The 12563-nt window shown below is 47.1% G+C and overlaps 1 protein-coding gene across 1 annotated transcript; it reads right to left on the bottom strand.

Annotated features, from left to right (window-relative positions):
* Nucleotides 1-3416: 3416 nt before the first annotated feature.
* Nucleotides 3417-8222, bottom strand: LOC105001405 (zinc finger protein 501-like). The gene is made up of 2 exons (XM_010857657.1): nt 6519-8222; nt 3417-6036 (listed from the first exon to the last, which is right to left on the bottom strand). Exons 1-2 carry the CDS (start codon nt 6691-6693, stop codon nt 4736-4738), a joined length of 1476 nt encoding a protein of 491 aa, XP_010855959.1. The 5' UTR covers nt 6694-8222; the 3' UTR covers nt 3417-4735.
* Nucleotides 8223-12563: the final 4341 nt, after the last annotated feature.

Raw genomic sequence — 12563 nt, 5'->3', positions numbered from 1 at the left:
TGATATTTGGTGAGGGGGCTGCTGGTGCATTGATGAGGAACGCAACTCACTGCGTGGGCACTAGAGCGTGCCCCCTCCCCTGGCGGTGTGTCCCCACCTACCTGAGTCCTTGAAGGGACCGAGTCTTACCTGTGGCCTGGAGACGCCTCTGCACTGCCCTGAGACTCTCCCGCCAAGTACTGAGAGTGTACTCTGGCCTCAGACATGTTCCAGTGGTGTTTCCGCTCCTTTCATCCCCTGAATCTCATGCCTGCCCTTTCATCACATCTAGACTGGAGTGTGCTCTTACCCGTTTTTAGTTTATACGACTTATAACCCAACCCCCTGCACTATTTATTACACGAAACTACTCTTTCTCCTTGGAAATTTTCATCCTATTAATTTCTTTTCTTCATTCTCTGTCTTTCTGACTCCCCGCACCCCGCCCCCCCACCTCAGGGTCCACACTTTATTGTCAGAAAGGAGGCCCTACAGAGCAGGGCCAATGCATGTGATCTAAAGAGGTCACTGTGGGGAAAAACCAAGATCATGCTGGCAGAAGAGATCACCGCACACAGTCCAGGGGAGGCCAGCCAGCCAGGAACACAGCAGGCACGGTGAGCCAAGGCCAAGGTGGCCAGGGCACACAGTGGCCAGGTCATGGGGCGAGGGAGGCCAGTGCCCACCCCTCCTGCTTCCTGTAGCTCTCCAGGTGTGCAGGGGCCCAGCCTCGTGGGAGGAGGAAGCACAGGAAGCCAAGTGAGCCCAGTGAGGACACCCCATGGGCTGGAGCTGCTTCCCTGGAAGCGTGGAGTGGACCTGGGCACGCGGCGCTGGGAGCGGCCAGCCTGGCCTCCCAAGCCTCTCAGCAGCAGCAGGGACACAGTTGCACGGAGGGGACTGCAGGACGCAGGCAGCTGGAGCCCAAGGTGTGAGGTCAGAATCCCCCCTCACCTATTAACCACAAAGGCCTCCTCGCTTTTTGTCTCCTGTGCACCACACGCTTGGACTAATGCGTGGCACACAGTGGTGACTAGTGTGCGTGTGTGCAAAGTCACTTCAGTCGTGTCTGACTCTTTGCAAATTCATGGATTGTGTAGCGCACCAGTCTCCTCTGTCCCTGGGATTCTCCAGGCAAGAATACTGCAGTGGGTTGCCCTGCCCTCCCACAGGGGCTCTTCATGACATGACCCAGGGATGGAACCTACGTCTCTCACGTCTCCTTTGTTGTCAGGTGGGTGCTGTACCTCCAGTGCCACCTGGAAGCCAGGCGATTCTAACAGATGCGTTCAAAAGCAGCAAAGGCATTCTCTAATGTTCCAACTGGCTCGTTTGAACATTAGAGAATGTTCTCTAATTTGGCTGGTTTTAAGTTGGCTTTTTTCCCCCTGTTGTGGAAGTTAGTAAGTTTTGGGTGGGGACTTCCCGGTCGTCCACTGGCTAAGACGTCATGCTCCCAATGCAGAGGGCCAGGGTTTGACATTTGGTCAGGGAACTGAGATCCCATATACTGCAACTAAAGATCCTGCACGCCACAGCGAAGATCGAAGATTCCCCCTGTGCTGTAACTGACACCTGGTGCAGCTCAAGCAAGTTAAGTCCCCAGGCCACTTCAAAGCAGAAGTGTTTTCTTCCCGAATCCCCTTCCTCCCCATTTAAGTACTTTGCTGGAGTTTAAGCTCTGTCTTATTTCTGTATCCTTCCCAAATTGTTGTGATGTACAAGGGATTATTTCTTAATTTCGTTGTCAAAATTCCAACTTTCCCAAACAAGTGACTTACTTCAATAGAGTCCATAAGCAGTTCTTCCATTCTTAGGTGGGATTCACCTTATTACTACAGTGACCTTAAAAGTCTTGCCAAAACCAGCACTCAACTCTCTTTCCCTTGGTGTTTCACTTAGTATGTCTGGCAAAAATTTACAAGTTTTGACTTTTTACTGTGATAATGTTGTTCAGGGACATCATCCAAGTCTTAATTCACATTGTAATTAGTGATTATTTATAGCGAAGTAACTTGTAGGTACTTTTTAATACCACATGAAAATACCAGGTTTTTTCTCTCCCTACTCCTTTAAAGAGCTAGTAATATTGAATTGGCACAAAAATTTGTCTAGGTTTTGCTATTAAGATGTTATGCAGAAAACTGACTGCACTTTTTGGCCGACTCACCATGTGCTGTAGGTCCCAGCCATTGGTAGCAGTGATGGATGCTCTCAGCTGGGATGCCCCAGGCACTCACTGGAAGACCTTGTAACTTCATCGAGTCCTAATGCCATTCCCCCTGCACCGCAGTGCTTGTGGTTCTTACTATAACCGTAGGAAGAACGTCAACAAAATCTGATCCGAAACTTGAGGAACAAGACATTACTGAGAGCCTGTGGAGGGTGTCCTGGGGGCATGCCACAGTGAGGTGGTGAGGGAAAGGAAGGGAACACAGACTTGAAGCTCTGCCTTTATTAGTTTCCAAGGGTGGTGGTCTCTAGGGTTTCATGGTTTTCACTTGTCCTGAGTAGGTTTACAGAGCTCAAGGGTGTATTAGGGTGCAGGAGACTGGAAGGAAGGGTTTCTTACACTGGGGCACATACAAGTACTTGAATGTTTTCCAGGCTATGCTGAGTAGGGGACAGCAAAACGGATAAATCATCAGCAACTTCCAGAACACCCAGCTTACAAGCATGGGGCCTGGGTGCAGTCAGTATGTTTAAACAGCTTCAGAGAGACCAAACGAACCACATCTAGAATGTGGTAAATTCTACTGGAATGATGGATGAAACTTATGAAACACAGAAGCTTCTAAAGATGTATTTTGCAAGCAGCTTGGGATACCTCAGTACTGTATTTTGTGTATAAGTTACTTGGAGCAATGAAGATTCTTTATCTTAGAGTGGTCCCGAGATGTTAGGTGTTACAATCCACTATTATAGTGGGCCTAGTGAGCTAGATGAAGGCAGAGTGAAAGCTTCAGAAAGCTGAAGCTCCCGTCACCCATTCCTTTCCAGCGGTTATAACATAAGGCTTTATTTGTAACAGCCAAAACTGGGAACAAGCCAATGTGCAATTAGGTGGGTAAATAAACGGGTACCTCTATAGAGGAATACTCTGCTGAGAAATGAAGGTACTTACATAAGCAACACTGTGAACTGCACAGGGAAGAAAGCACAAGATCAATTAAAAAGTGAACAGTTTAATGATTCCAACTATATACAATTTTATAAAACAAGCGAATTTACTGTGAAAGTAAAACCAATAGCGACTATAAAGGACAGAAGGCAGAGTTTTTAAAAGGGTACAAGTGAGTTTCCTGGTAGCCTAGAGGCTAGAAACCTGGGCTTCACTGCCACAGCCCCAGATCAACCTCTGGTTGACTTGAGATATCCCAGGAGCTATGCAGTGTGGCTAAAAAAAAAAAAAAAAATGAAAGGGAACAAGCAAACTATTTGTTGTAGATATGTTTTTTAATAGTTTTATGGGTGTACAAGTAAACAGTATCATATTGTACAATTTTAATCAATTATATTTCAATAAAACTTTGTAGAAATTTGTTTTATGTAGAAATTTTCCTAGTCTTTTTCTTTTTTCCCATAACCAGAGCTTTAGAAACCTGCCTTTCCCTGGCAGGCCCTCCATCAAGGAAAAAAATATACTAGTAAAGACTGTTTTTGAGTCAGCAGGAAACTGGTCACAAAAGCTATATCCCTGGGCTCCAGCTTCATCCCCGTCTGTCATTGTCTGTGCAGCATGATGCTTAGGGTGAAAAGGCCAGAGGTTATGAGAATAAGCAAAGCTTTATTTGCTCTGACAATGACCGCAACTAAAGGAAGAATACATAAGCGGAGTGTACTCACGCATCTAACACACCACAGTCACTGGGACATTTGTGGAGGCGCCTTTACAGCAGGCGCGTCCTTTCATTGCCACAGCCTCCTCCAGTGCACATAACCACATCCAGCATTTCTGTGTGAAGTTTCTGGCTTCACCCTTGAAATCGTTCAGTAACACCAGAAAACCCAGCTTGAGACCTGAAGGCACATGATTTTTGCAGTACCTGGAGCTTCTCCACAACAGTGCTCAGCATTATGTGTAATACTGGGGAAAAGGGAACTGATTTCTATGCTTCTTACAGGTGACCTCTGGGTCCCCATATTCCTTGCATCCAAGCCATAAATTAGGGCCCTTTACTAAAAGCCCTCTCTCTTTCCCAGGAGACTTTTGGCAGCTATGCAAGCTGGACCTCTGGGGAAGATGGTAAGCCTACTGCTGTCAATGTTACCCACACTTCGCTAAAATTGGATTGAGCCCTAATTTGTCAGAGGGGAAGGAATATGAAGTACCCCTGAAAATTATTCATACTGTTCTGTAGAGAATGGGACAGAGATGAGACATCTCCCTCCCCTGATCGAACTGCCAGGACTGATAAAAAGTGTTGGAACCTGGAAACTACTGGCTGGTAGGGGTGAGGCTTCTGCTGCAGAAACCAGAAGGGATGTAACTGAGGAAACAGAGCCAGCAGTGAAATATGCAGAAAGGCTCCTAAAAGCTTCCCACCAACCTACAAACGCAAAGGGAATGTTTCTGCTGTGTATGTTCAGCTGTATAATGCTCAACTTCTAGGAGATGGCCCCTTCACCAAGAAACCCATGTTCCCTGTTGGGCTTAGATCTTTAAGATGGTTTCCCCAAATCTGCTGCATAATTTTCTAGTTGAATGTAGACACTGGCTGTGACTGGTGTTCTCACAGTCATTGCATTCGTGAGGTTATCTGGTGTGCAGTTTTCTGTGTTGAATGATGTGGGAGCTTTGACTAAAGGATTTCCCACATTCCCCACATTCATAAGGCTTTTCTCCTGTGTGAACTCTCCGGTGCTGAATGAGATTGGACTTTTGGCTGAAGGATTTCTCACATTCATCACACTTGTAAGGTCTGGCTCCAGTGTGAATTCTCTGGTGTTGATTGAGGGTGGAACTGTGGCTAAAGGATTTCCCACATTCCCCACACTCATAAGGCCTCTCTCCAGTGTGAATGCGCAGGTGCTGCACAAGTTTGCATTTGTAACTGAAAGATTTTCCACATTCAGTGCATTTATAAGGCCTTGCCCCACTGTGGATCTTCTGGTGTTGAATGAGATTGGAGCTTTGGCTAAAGGAATTCCCGCACTCACCACACTTATAAGGCCTGGCTCCAGTGTGAACTCTCTGGTGTTTAATGAGAGTAGAGCTGTAGCTGAAGGATTTCCCACACTCACCACACTCATAAGGCCTCACTTTACTGTGAATCTGTAGGTGCTGCACAAGTCTTAGTTTGTAGCTAAAGGCTTTCCCACATTCATTGCACTTATAAGGCCGGGCTGCAGTGTGACTTCTGTGGTGTTGAATGAGTCTGTAGCTTTGGCTAAAGGACTTCCCACATTCGCTGCACTCATAAGGCCTTGCTCCTGTGTTATCAGGTCTCTGGCAATTGATAAGGAGGGAACTTTGGTTAAAAGGTTTCTCACAGTCATCACAGTCCTGATAGTTTTTTCTAGTGAGAATCTGCTGATTCTGAAAAAGTGTGTATTCACAGCTAAACAGTTTCTCATACTCACTGCACTTGTACTGACTTTTTCCACCAAGAAAGGGCTCTGCACACTGAAAGCTGCTCTGTGGCTTTGTCCCTTTGAGTGTGGCCTGATGCTGGAGGAGGTTCAGCATAGCCAGGAAATCCTTGCCCACTTCCTCACAAGTGAAGGGCTTTGCTGATATGTGAAATCTGTAACTTCTCACACATGCCTTGTCTGTGTCCCTTCTGGATGGCTTCTCATTGCTGGGCTCTGGGTGGAGGCCAGGGCTGAACCTTGGTTGCTTCTCACACTCCTCACTGGGCTGTGAGTTTTGCTCAGGATGCAGGCCTTGGTGCTCAGGCAGCTGTAGATCATCTCTCCTGGCCCTGACACACCCCTCACAGGGCTGAGTCTTCTCAATGGATGGGTATGGAACTACAGTCTTGCCCCGTGATGTTTGTTCTACAGGAACACTCTCCACAGAAAATGCCACTGCCTCCTCCATTCCATACCAACAACCTGAAAGCACAGACGTGCGGGTGAGATGCCTGTCGTCTGTGGTGGAGGGGGCAGCCTCTACACAATTCTGTGTGAGACTCAGCACAGCCCATTGGATTGTTCTCAATATGAGGTTGATGTGCAGTATTGAGGCTCTGAAAGTCTTAAGAATTAGGAAGGCCTCATAAGATAAAGAATGTAAAGGGGAGAGGTGCAGAAAAGAAAGAAACATCCAGTTCAAGTTCTCTGCCAACACCCTTCATGAGAGCCTTGGCTGAGTGACATTTCAGTGCTATGTGAGAGTTTCATGAACAGCAGACTGGGACACTGGTTGGATTTTTTGGCAGCACAATTAGAGGTGGCAGGCTCATGAAGAGGTAGCTTAGCCCAGCCCTGTTGACCCTAGTGCCTACTAGCCAGGCAATTGGGGAAAGGAGGCAGCACCTGTGTCTGAAGTGAGCAGAGTTGAGTACAAGGTACTGGGGTAGGTGTGAGGGCCTTACCCAGTGAGGTCACAAGCGCAAAGTTCTCCAGCATCACATCGTGGTACAGGCATCTCTGATTCTCATCCAGGAGACCCCACTCCTCCCAGGAGAAGTACACAACCACATCTTCAAAGGTCACACTGCCCTGCCATGATGGGGGAAAGATGAAATCACAAACTCTCCCAAAGACCATAACCCATCACTGACACATCGACCTATGCCCACCCTCTCTCCAACTCGGGAGATGAAACCAGACCACTGTCTGCAAATGGCCCCACTGATCACTGGGGCCAGAAGTCACCAAGAGGAGGCACACAGACAAAAAGACATGGCACAGCTGCCAGGCAATGTCCCTAACTTGTGGGCAAACCAGGTAGGTCTCACACTGGGGCCCTGAGACTTACTCCTTCTGCAAATGCACATCCTTCTTAATATGGTACATCCCTCACATCTCTAGACACCACAGCCACATGTCCCAGGCCACCATCTGACCACCCCACAGCTTAAGTGCCTCTTTGGTGTCCCTATAAATTATGGTAGTTCAATCATCTCCTACTTTACCCTAGGGGGGAGGATGGGATCATGTCCTATGGTTGTAGAGATGACCAAACACAGGAGACCTAATGTTGGTCAGATGAGAGCAACAGCAACATATTAATCATCTACTCAGTCTGGGAGATGAGGAGACCACACACTCACAGAGCCAGAGTGGAGCTACATGAATGGAAAGAGTGAACAATGATCCTCCAGGGGCAGGCAGGGAACTGAAACCACCTGAGAAGGGATGAGCAGAAAGTCCACTTAATCCCTGTGAGAAAGAAGACTGTTGGGTTAGGAGACCTTATGTGTAGGAGCAGAGTGAGAAGAACCAGCACTCAGGCCATTTGAAGTCCTCATGGTTTCACAGCACAGCACTTAAATAACACTGGCTTTAATCTTTAATTTTAGGCTTACACCACAACCTGGCAAAAAACATCCAGAGTATACTTTGCCAATTCAAACAGGATTCAAATACTCCCAGGGACTTCTCATGACTTCCTGAGCTGCAGCAGCCCCAGATCTTTCTCTGGAGACCTCATTACTTAGGGGCAGGTCCTTGCCTCAGACTCTGCATTCAGAACATGTCTGCTCTCAGACACACGTGGCCCTCTCCACTTCCGGGCTGCACTCTCAGCCATCACAACTTTCTTCTGTTCACCCAAGCCACATTCAAAGCTCAGCCCCATGTAGTGGACCACCCCAGGCCTTGTGACTCTTACAAATGACCACGTTTGCCCAGGACCTGGTGCCACTAATAGCACTCTCTCTTCAGGTCCCATGAATCACTGTATCCAGTCCTCAGCTGTAAAAGGCAGGTGGGCCAATAGCTACCATCCAAGTGCAAGGCCTCACTGGGGGCACCTAACCCCTGCCAGCCAGGCCCCATCCCTGGGGAACCCAGAGGGCACCTCCCAGGTACAATCACATGGGCTCAATCTGCACTTGTCAGTCCAGTGCTGAAGATGTGGAATCATCAGCTCCCACTACCTCTCCACGTGCACATCTCTCATCTGCAGGCACAGCTGTCCCAACTGTCTCTCTGACTCATCACACAGCTTAAGAGGCCTCGATAAAGAGAACCCCCTACTGCTACAGCCCTGTGCAAGACCCAACCACCTGAAAGTGAAGTCACTCAGTCGTGTCTGACTCTTTGTGACCCCACAGACTGTAGCCTACCAGGCTTCTCCGTCCATGGGATTTTCCAGACAAGAATACTGGAGTGGGTTGCCATTTCCTTCTCCAGGGGATCTCCCCAACTCAGGGATCGAACCCAGGTCTCCCTCATTGTAGGCAGATGCTTTTACCGTCTGAGCCAGGGAAGTCCAACCATCTGAGGCAGCCTAAAATCCAGGCCCCCCGCCTTGTCTGCCTCTGATCTGTGCTTCAGTCTCAGGCACCCAGAACCATGCATGGATCTTAAAATATACCATAGCCCTCTTCCCAATTTGTTTGCACTTTCCCCTTTGGGGTTCCCTGGTGGCTCAATGGTAAAGAAGCTGCCCGCCAATGCAGGAGACATGGGTTTGATCCCTGGTCTGGTAAGATCCCCTGGAGAAGGGAATGACTACCAACTGTAAATATTGCCTGGGAAATCCCAAGGATAAAGGAACCTTGTGGTCTACAGTGGATGGGGTTGCAATGAGTCAGACACAACCGAGCATGCATGCACTGATGTACCCTACTATCAGAGCCCTTCTCTTTCCTACTACCATTATTGAAACATTTGCAGTCTCAATCTTTGGCTTATTAAGGATTAAAATTCACTGGTACTTTCCATGTGAGTTCCCATAATCTTCCCATACCTGAGTCCTAACTTCCTCTTACTACAAAGACACTAGTAGTTCGTGCTAATAACCTCACTTTAACTTAATTACCTCTTTAAAAATCCCACCTCCAGATACAGTCCCATTCTGAGGTCCTGGGGGTTAACACTTCAACTTAAAAACTTCAGGGAATGTAATTCTTCTCATTACATGGACACAAATGTTCCCATTCACCTCTAAACTCATCTAGCAGTGTGAGTGAAATACATCAGGCTCCATGAAAGATCACCACAAAGTTCTTGTGAGTCAAGAAAATGCTGAACAAGAGCAGCTCCAGTCTCAGGGTCCCTTTGCCCCAGTTATTCCTGGGCCTCTGCATTCACCACAGTCCACTCTTCCCTTGGGAGTCTTGGCCACTTGTTAGACTGTCCCTTCCTCCCACAAATGCCATCTCCTCCAACCAGGTGGCCCAGAAAGAGATGCAGAATGACCTGTTCTTTCTGACCTGAGAGTAACATTACCAAGGATGAGAATTCCCTTTCCTAAATGTGACACTGAGCTCCTTCCACCCAGTGGTCACCACCTATGTGGCTCTAATGCTGAACTGTTTCAGATTTCTACATTTTTATAACCTCCAACTAACTGGATACCTCCATTCTATATTTTCTGAAACACATCAGGCTCTTAAACATGGCCCAAAACAAAACTCCCGCTATCCTCACTGGAAATTGTTCCTACTCCCTTTACTGACTGCTCCAGCCCTGTGAATGGAGACCCCCATGTTCAGCTGTAAAGACAAAAACCTTAGGAGTCATCTGTGAAGAGGCCTTACAAATAAATAGCTGAGAAAACAAGCAAAAGACAAAGGAGAAAAGAAAGATTTACCCTACTGAATGCAGAACTCCAGAGAAACAGCAAGGAGAGATAAGAAAACCTTCAATGAAACAGAGGAAAACAACAGAATGGGGAAGACTAGAGAGAACTCTTCAACAAAATTAGATATACCAAGGGAACAATTCATGCAAGGATGGGCACAATAAAGGACAGAAAATGCTATGGATCAAACAAAAGCAGAAGAGACTAAGACGTGGCAAGAATACACAGAAGGACTATGTAAGAAAGATCTTAATGACCCAGATAACCACGATGGTGTGATCATTCACCTAGAGCCAGACATCCTGGAAGGCAAAGTCAAGTGGACCTTTGAGAGAAGCATCACTACGAACAAAGCTAGTGGGGGTGATGGCATTCCAGTTGAGCTATTCCAAATCCTGAAAGATGATGCTGTGAAAGTGCTGCACTCAATATTCCAGTAAATTTGTTTGGAAAACTCAGCAGTGGCCACAGGACTGGAAAAGGTCAGTTTTCATTCCAATACCAAAGAAAGGTACTTCCAAAGAACATTCGAATACTGTACAATTTGCAGTCACTGCAGTATGTAAACTGAGAGCTTCCAGACGTACAAGTTGGATTTAGAAAAGGCAGGGGAACCAGAGATCAAATTGCCAACATCTGTTGGATCATAAAAAAGGCAAGGGAATTAAAAAAAAAAAATCTACTTCTGCTTCATGGACTACGCTAACACCTTTGTGTGAATCACAACAAACTGGAAAATTCTTCAAGAGATGGGAATACCAGACCACCTTACCTGCCTCCGGAGAAATCTGTATTCAGGTCAAGAAGGAACAGTTTAAACCGGACATGGAACAACAGACTGCTTCAAAACTGGGAAAGGGGGACTTCCCTGGTAGTCCAGAGGTTAAGAATCTGCCTTGCAATGCAAAGGATGCAGTCTGACCCCTGGTCAGGGAACTAAGATCCCATATGCTGACATGCCTTGGAGTAACTAAGCCTGAGCCGATTCACTACAACAGCAAAGACCAGATGCAGCCAAATGAAATTAAACAACAACAACAAAAAAACTGGGGAAGGAGTCAAGGCTGTATATTGTCACCCTGCTTATTTAACTTATATACAGAATACATCATGTGAAGTGTTGGGCTGGATGAAGCACAACCTGGAATCAAGCTTGCCAGGAGAAATATCAATAACCTCAGATACACAGATGATACCATCCTGACGGCAAAAAGCAAAGAGGAACTGAAGAGCCTCTTGATGAAAATGAAAGAGGAGAGTGAAAAAGCTGGCTTAAAACTCAACATTCAAGAAACAAAGATCATAGCATCTGGTCCCATCACTTTATGGCAAATAGATCGGAAAACAATGGAAACAAGAGATTTTGTTTTCTTAGGCTTCAAAATCAATGCAGACAGTGACTGCAGGCATGAAATCAAAAGATGCTTGCTTCCTCCTTGGAAGAAAAGCTATGAAAAACTATGAAAAACCTAGGCAGTATATGTAAAACCTAGGCAGTATATGTAAAAGGAGAGACGTCGGTTTGCCAACAGACAGAGCTAAAGCTGTGGTTTTTCCAGTAGTCATTTGAGAACTGGACCATAAAGAAGGCTGAGTGCCAAAGAATTGATACTTTCAAACTTTGGTGTTGGAGAAGACTCGCGAGTCGCTTGGACTGCAAGGAGATCAAACCAGTCCATCCCTGGTTTGAAGGAATCAGGAAATCAGCCCTGAATATTCAATGGAAGGACTGATGCTGAAGCTGAAGCTCCAACACTTTGGCCTCTTCTGTGAAGAGTCAACTCATTAGAAAAGACCCCAAGGCTGGGAAAGGCAACAGAAGAGGGTGACAGAGAGGAGATGGTTGGACAGCATCACCAACTCCATGGACATGAGTTTGAGGAAGCTCCAGGAGACAGTGAAGGACAGGGAAACATTGTGTGCTGCAGTCACGGGGTTGCAAAGAGTCGGACATAATTCAGCAAGTGAACAAAGATCCAACAACTTCACCTCCACAATTGTGTCTTACACACATCCCACCTGAACTAGTGTGGCAGCCTCCTCTCACCCTCCCACCTAAAATGGAACATGCTGGGCAGCGTAAGGAAAGGGCACCTCCATCTTATGGTCCAAATCTCCCCTTATTCCTACCACCTCCAAAATCAACACCCATATTCCAGGTCTGAGTCCTACCTCCCTGCTCTGTTCTCATCAGAAGGAGACTGACATTTCCCTGAATACTGCCAGGCCGGCTTCACCTTCAAGCATCTTGGACGTACCGGTAAGTATGACCGAGACCACTTCAGTTTACTGATCTCTGGAATGAGGAACACTTCCAATAGTAACCTCCGGCCTTGTCCTGATGCTTCTCCAGGGCCCTGACACCACATGGATAGGGCTGCCATCAGTGAGCCCTGGGAACCCTGCCTTACTGTGAAGGTTCCAAAGGTGCTTCAGCTGTTGTGGGAACGATGAGGTAGACGAAGTGGAGGCAGGCGACCAGGGTGGAGCTTCATGGGCTCTGCTCTGCTCACCCCAGAGCAGAGAGCCCTCCAGCTGCCTAAACCCTGGGAGACTCAGTCCTCAGCCACAGGACTCAGTCTCCCTGTACTTCACTGTTATCAACCCTCTTAAGCTTGTTTTTCATCTAAAGACCTCCTGGGAAACTTCACGTTTCTCCTTTGCTGAAATTCTCCAATAGTCCCCAGGGATTTCAGAATGAAGAAATAACCCCTGAGCCTGCCAATCCAGGTGCCATTTAATGTTAATTCACTGTTCCCTAAAGAAACAGGTTTCCTGAATGCTCCCGCTCAGTCCAACCTCCAAGCCGCTATACTTGTGGCGCCCTCTGCCCATCACCCTCTCCCACACGCCATCACTGTCTGTCAGATACAGGGCCCGACCT

This window comes from Bison bison, unplaced genomic scaffold (assembly GCF_000754665.1).
Source record: "Bison bison bison isolate TAMUID 2011002044 unplaced genomic scaffold, Bison_UMD1.0 scf7180017864383, whole genome shotgun sequence".
Classification (NCBI taxonomy): Eukaryota; Metazoa; Chordata; class Mammalia; order Artiodactyla; family Bovidae; genus Bison; species Bison bison.
This window is presented reverse-complemented; position numbering and strand designations above follow the sequence as displayed.

Coding starts and splice junctions, on each gene's coding strand:
- LOC105001405 (XM_010857657.1), bottom strand. CDS start 6,693: ATGGTCTTTGGGAGAGTTTGTGATTTCATCTTTCCCCCATCATGGCAG. Junction 6,037..6,518: donor TGCGCTTGTGACCTCACTGG/GTAAGGCCCTCA, acceptor CTGTGCTTTCAG/GTTGTTGGTATGGAATGGAG.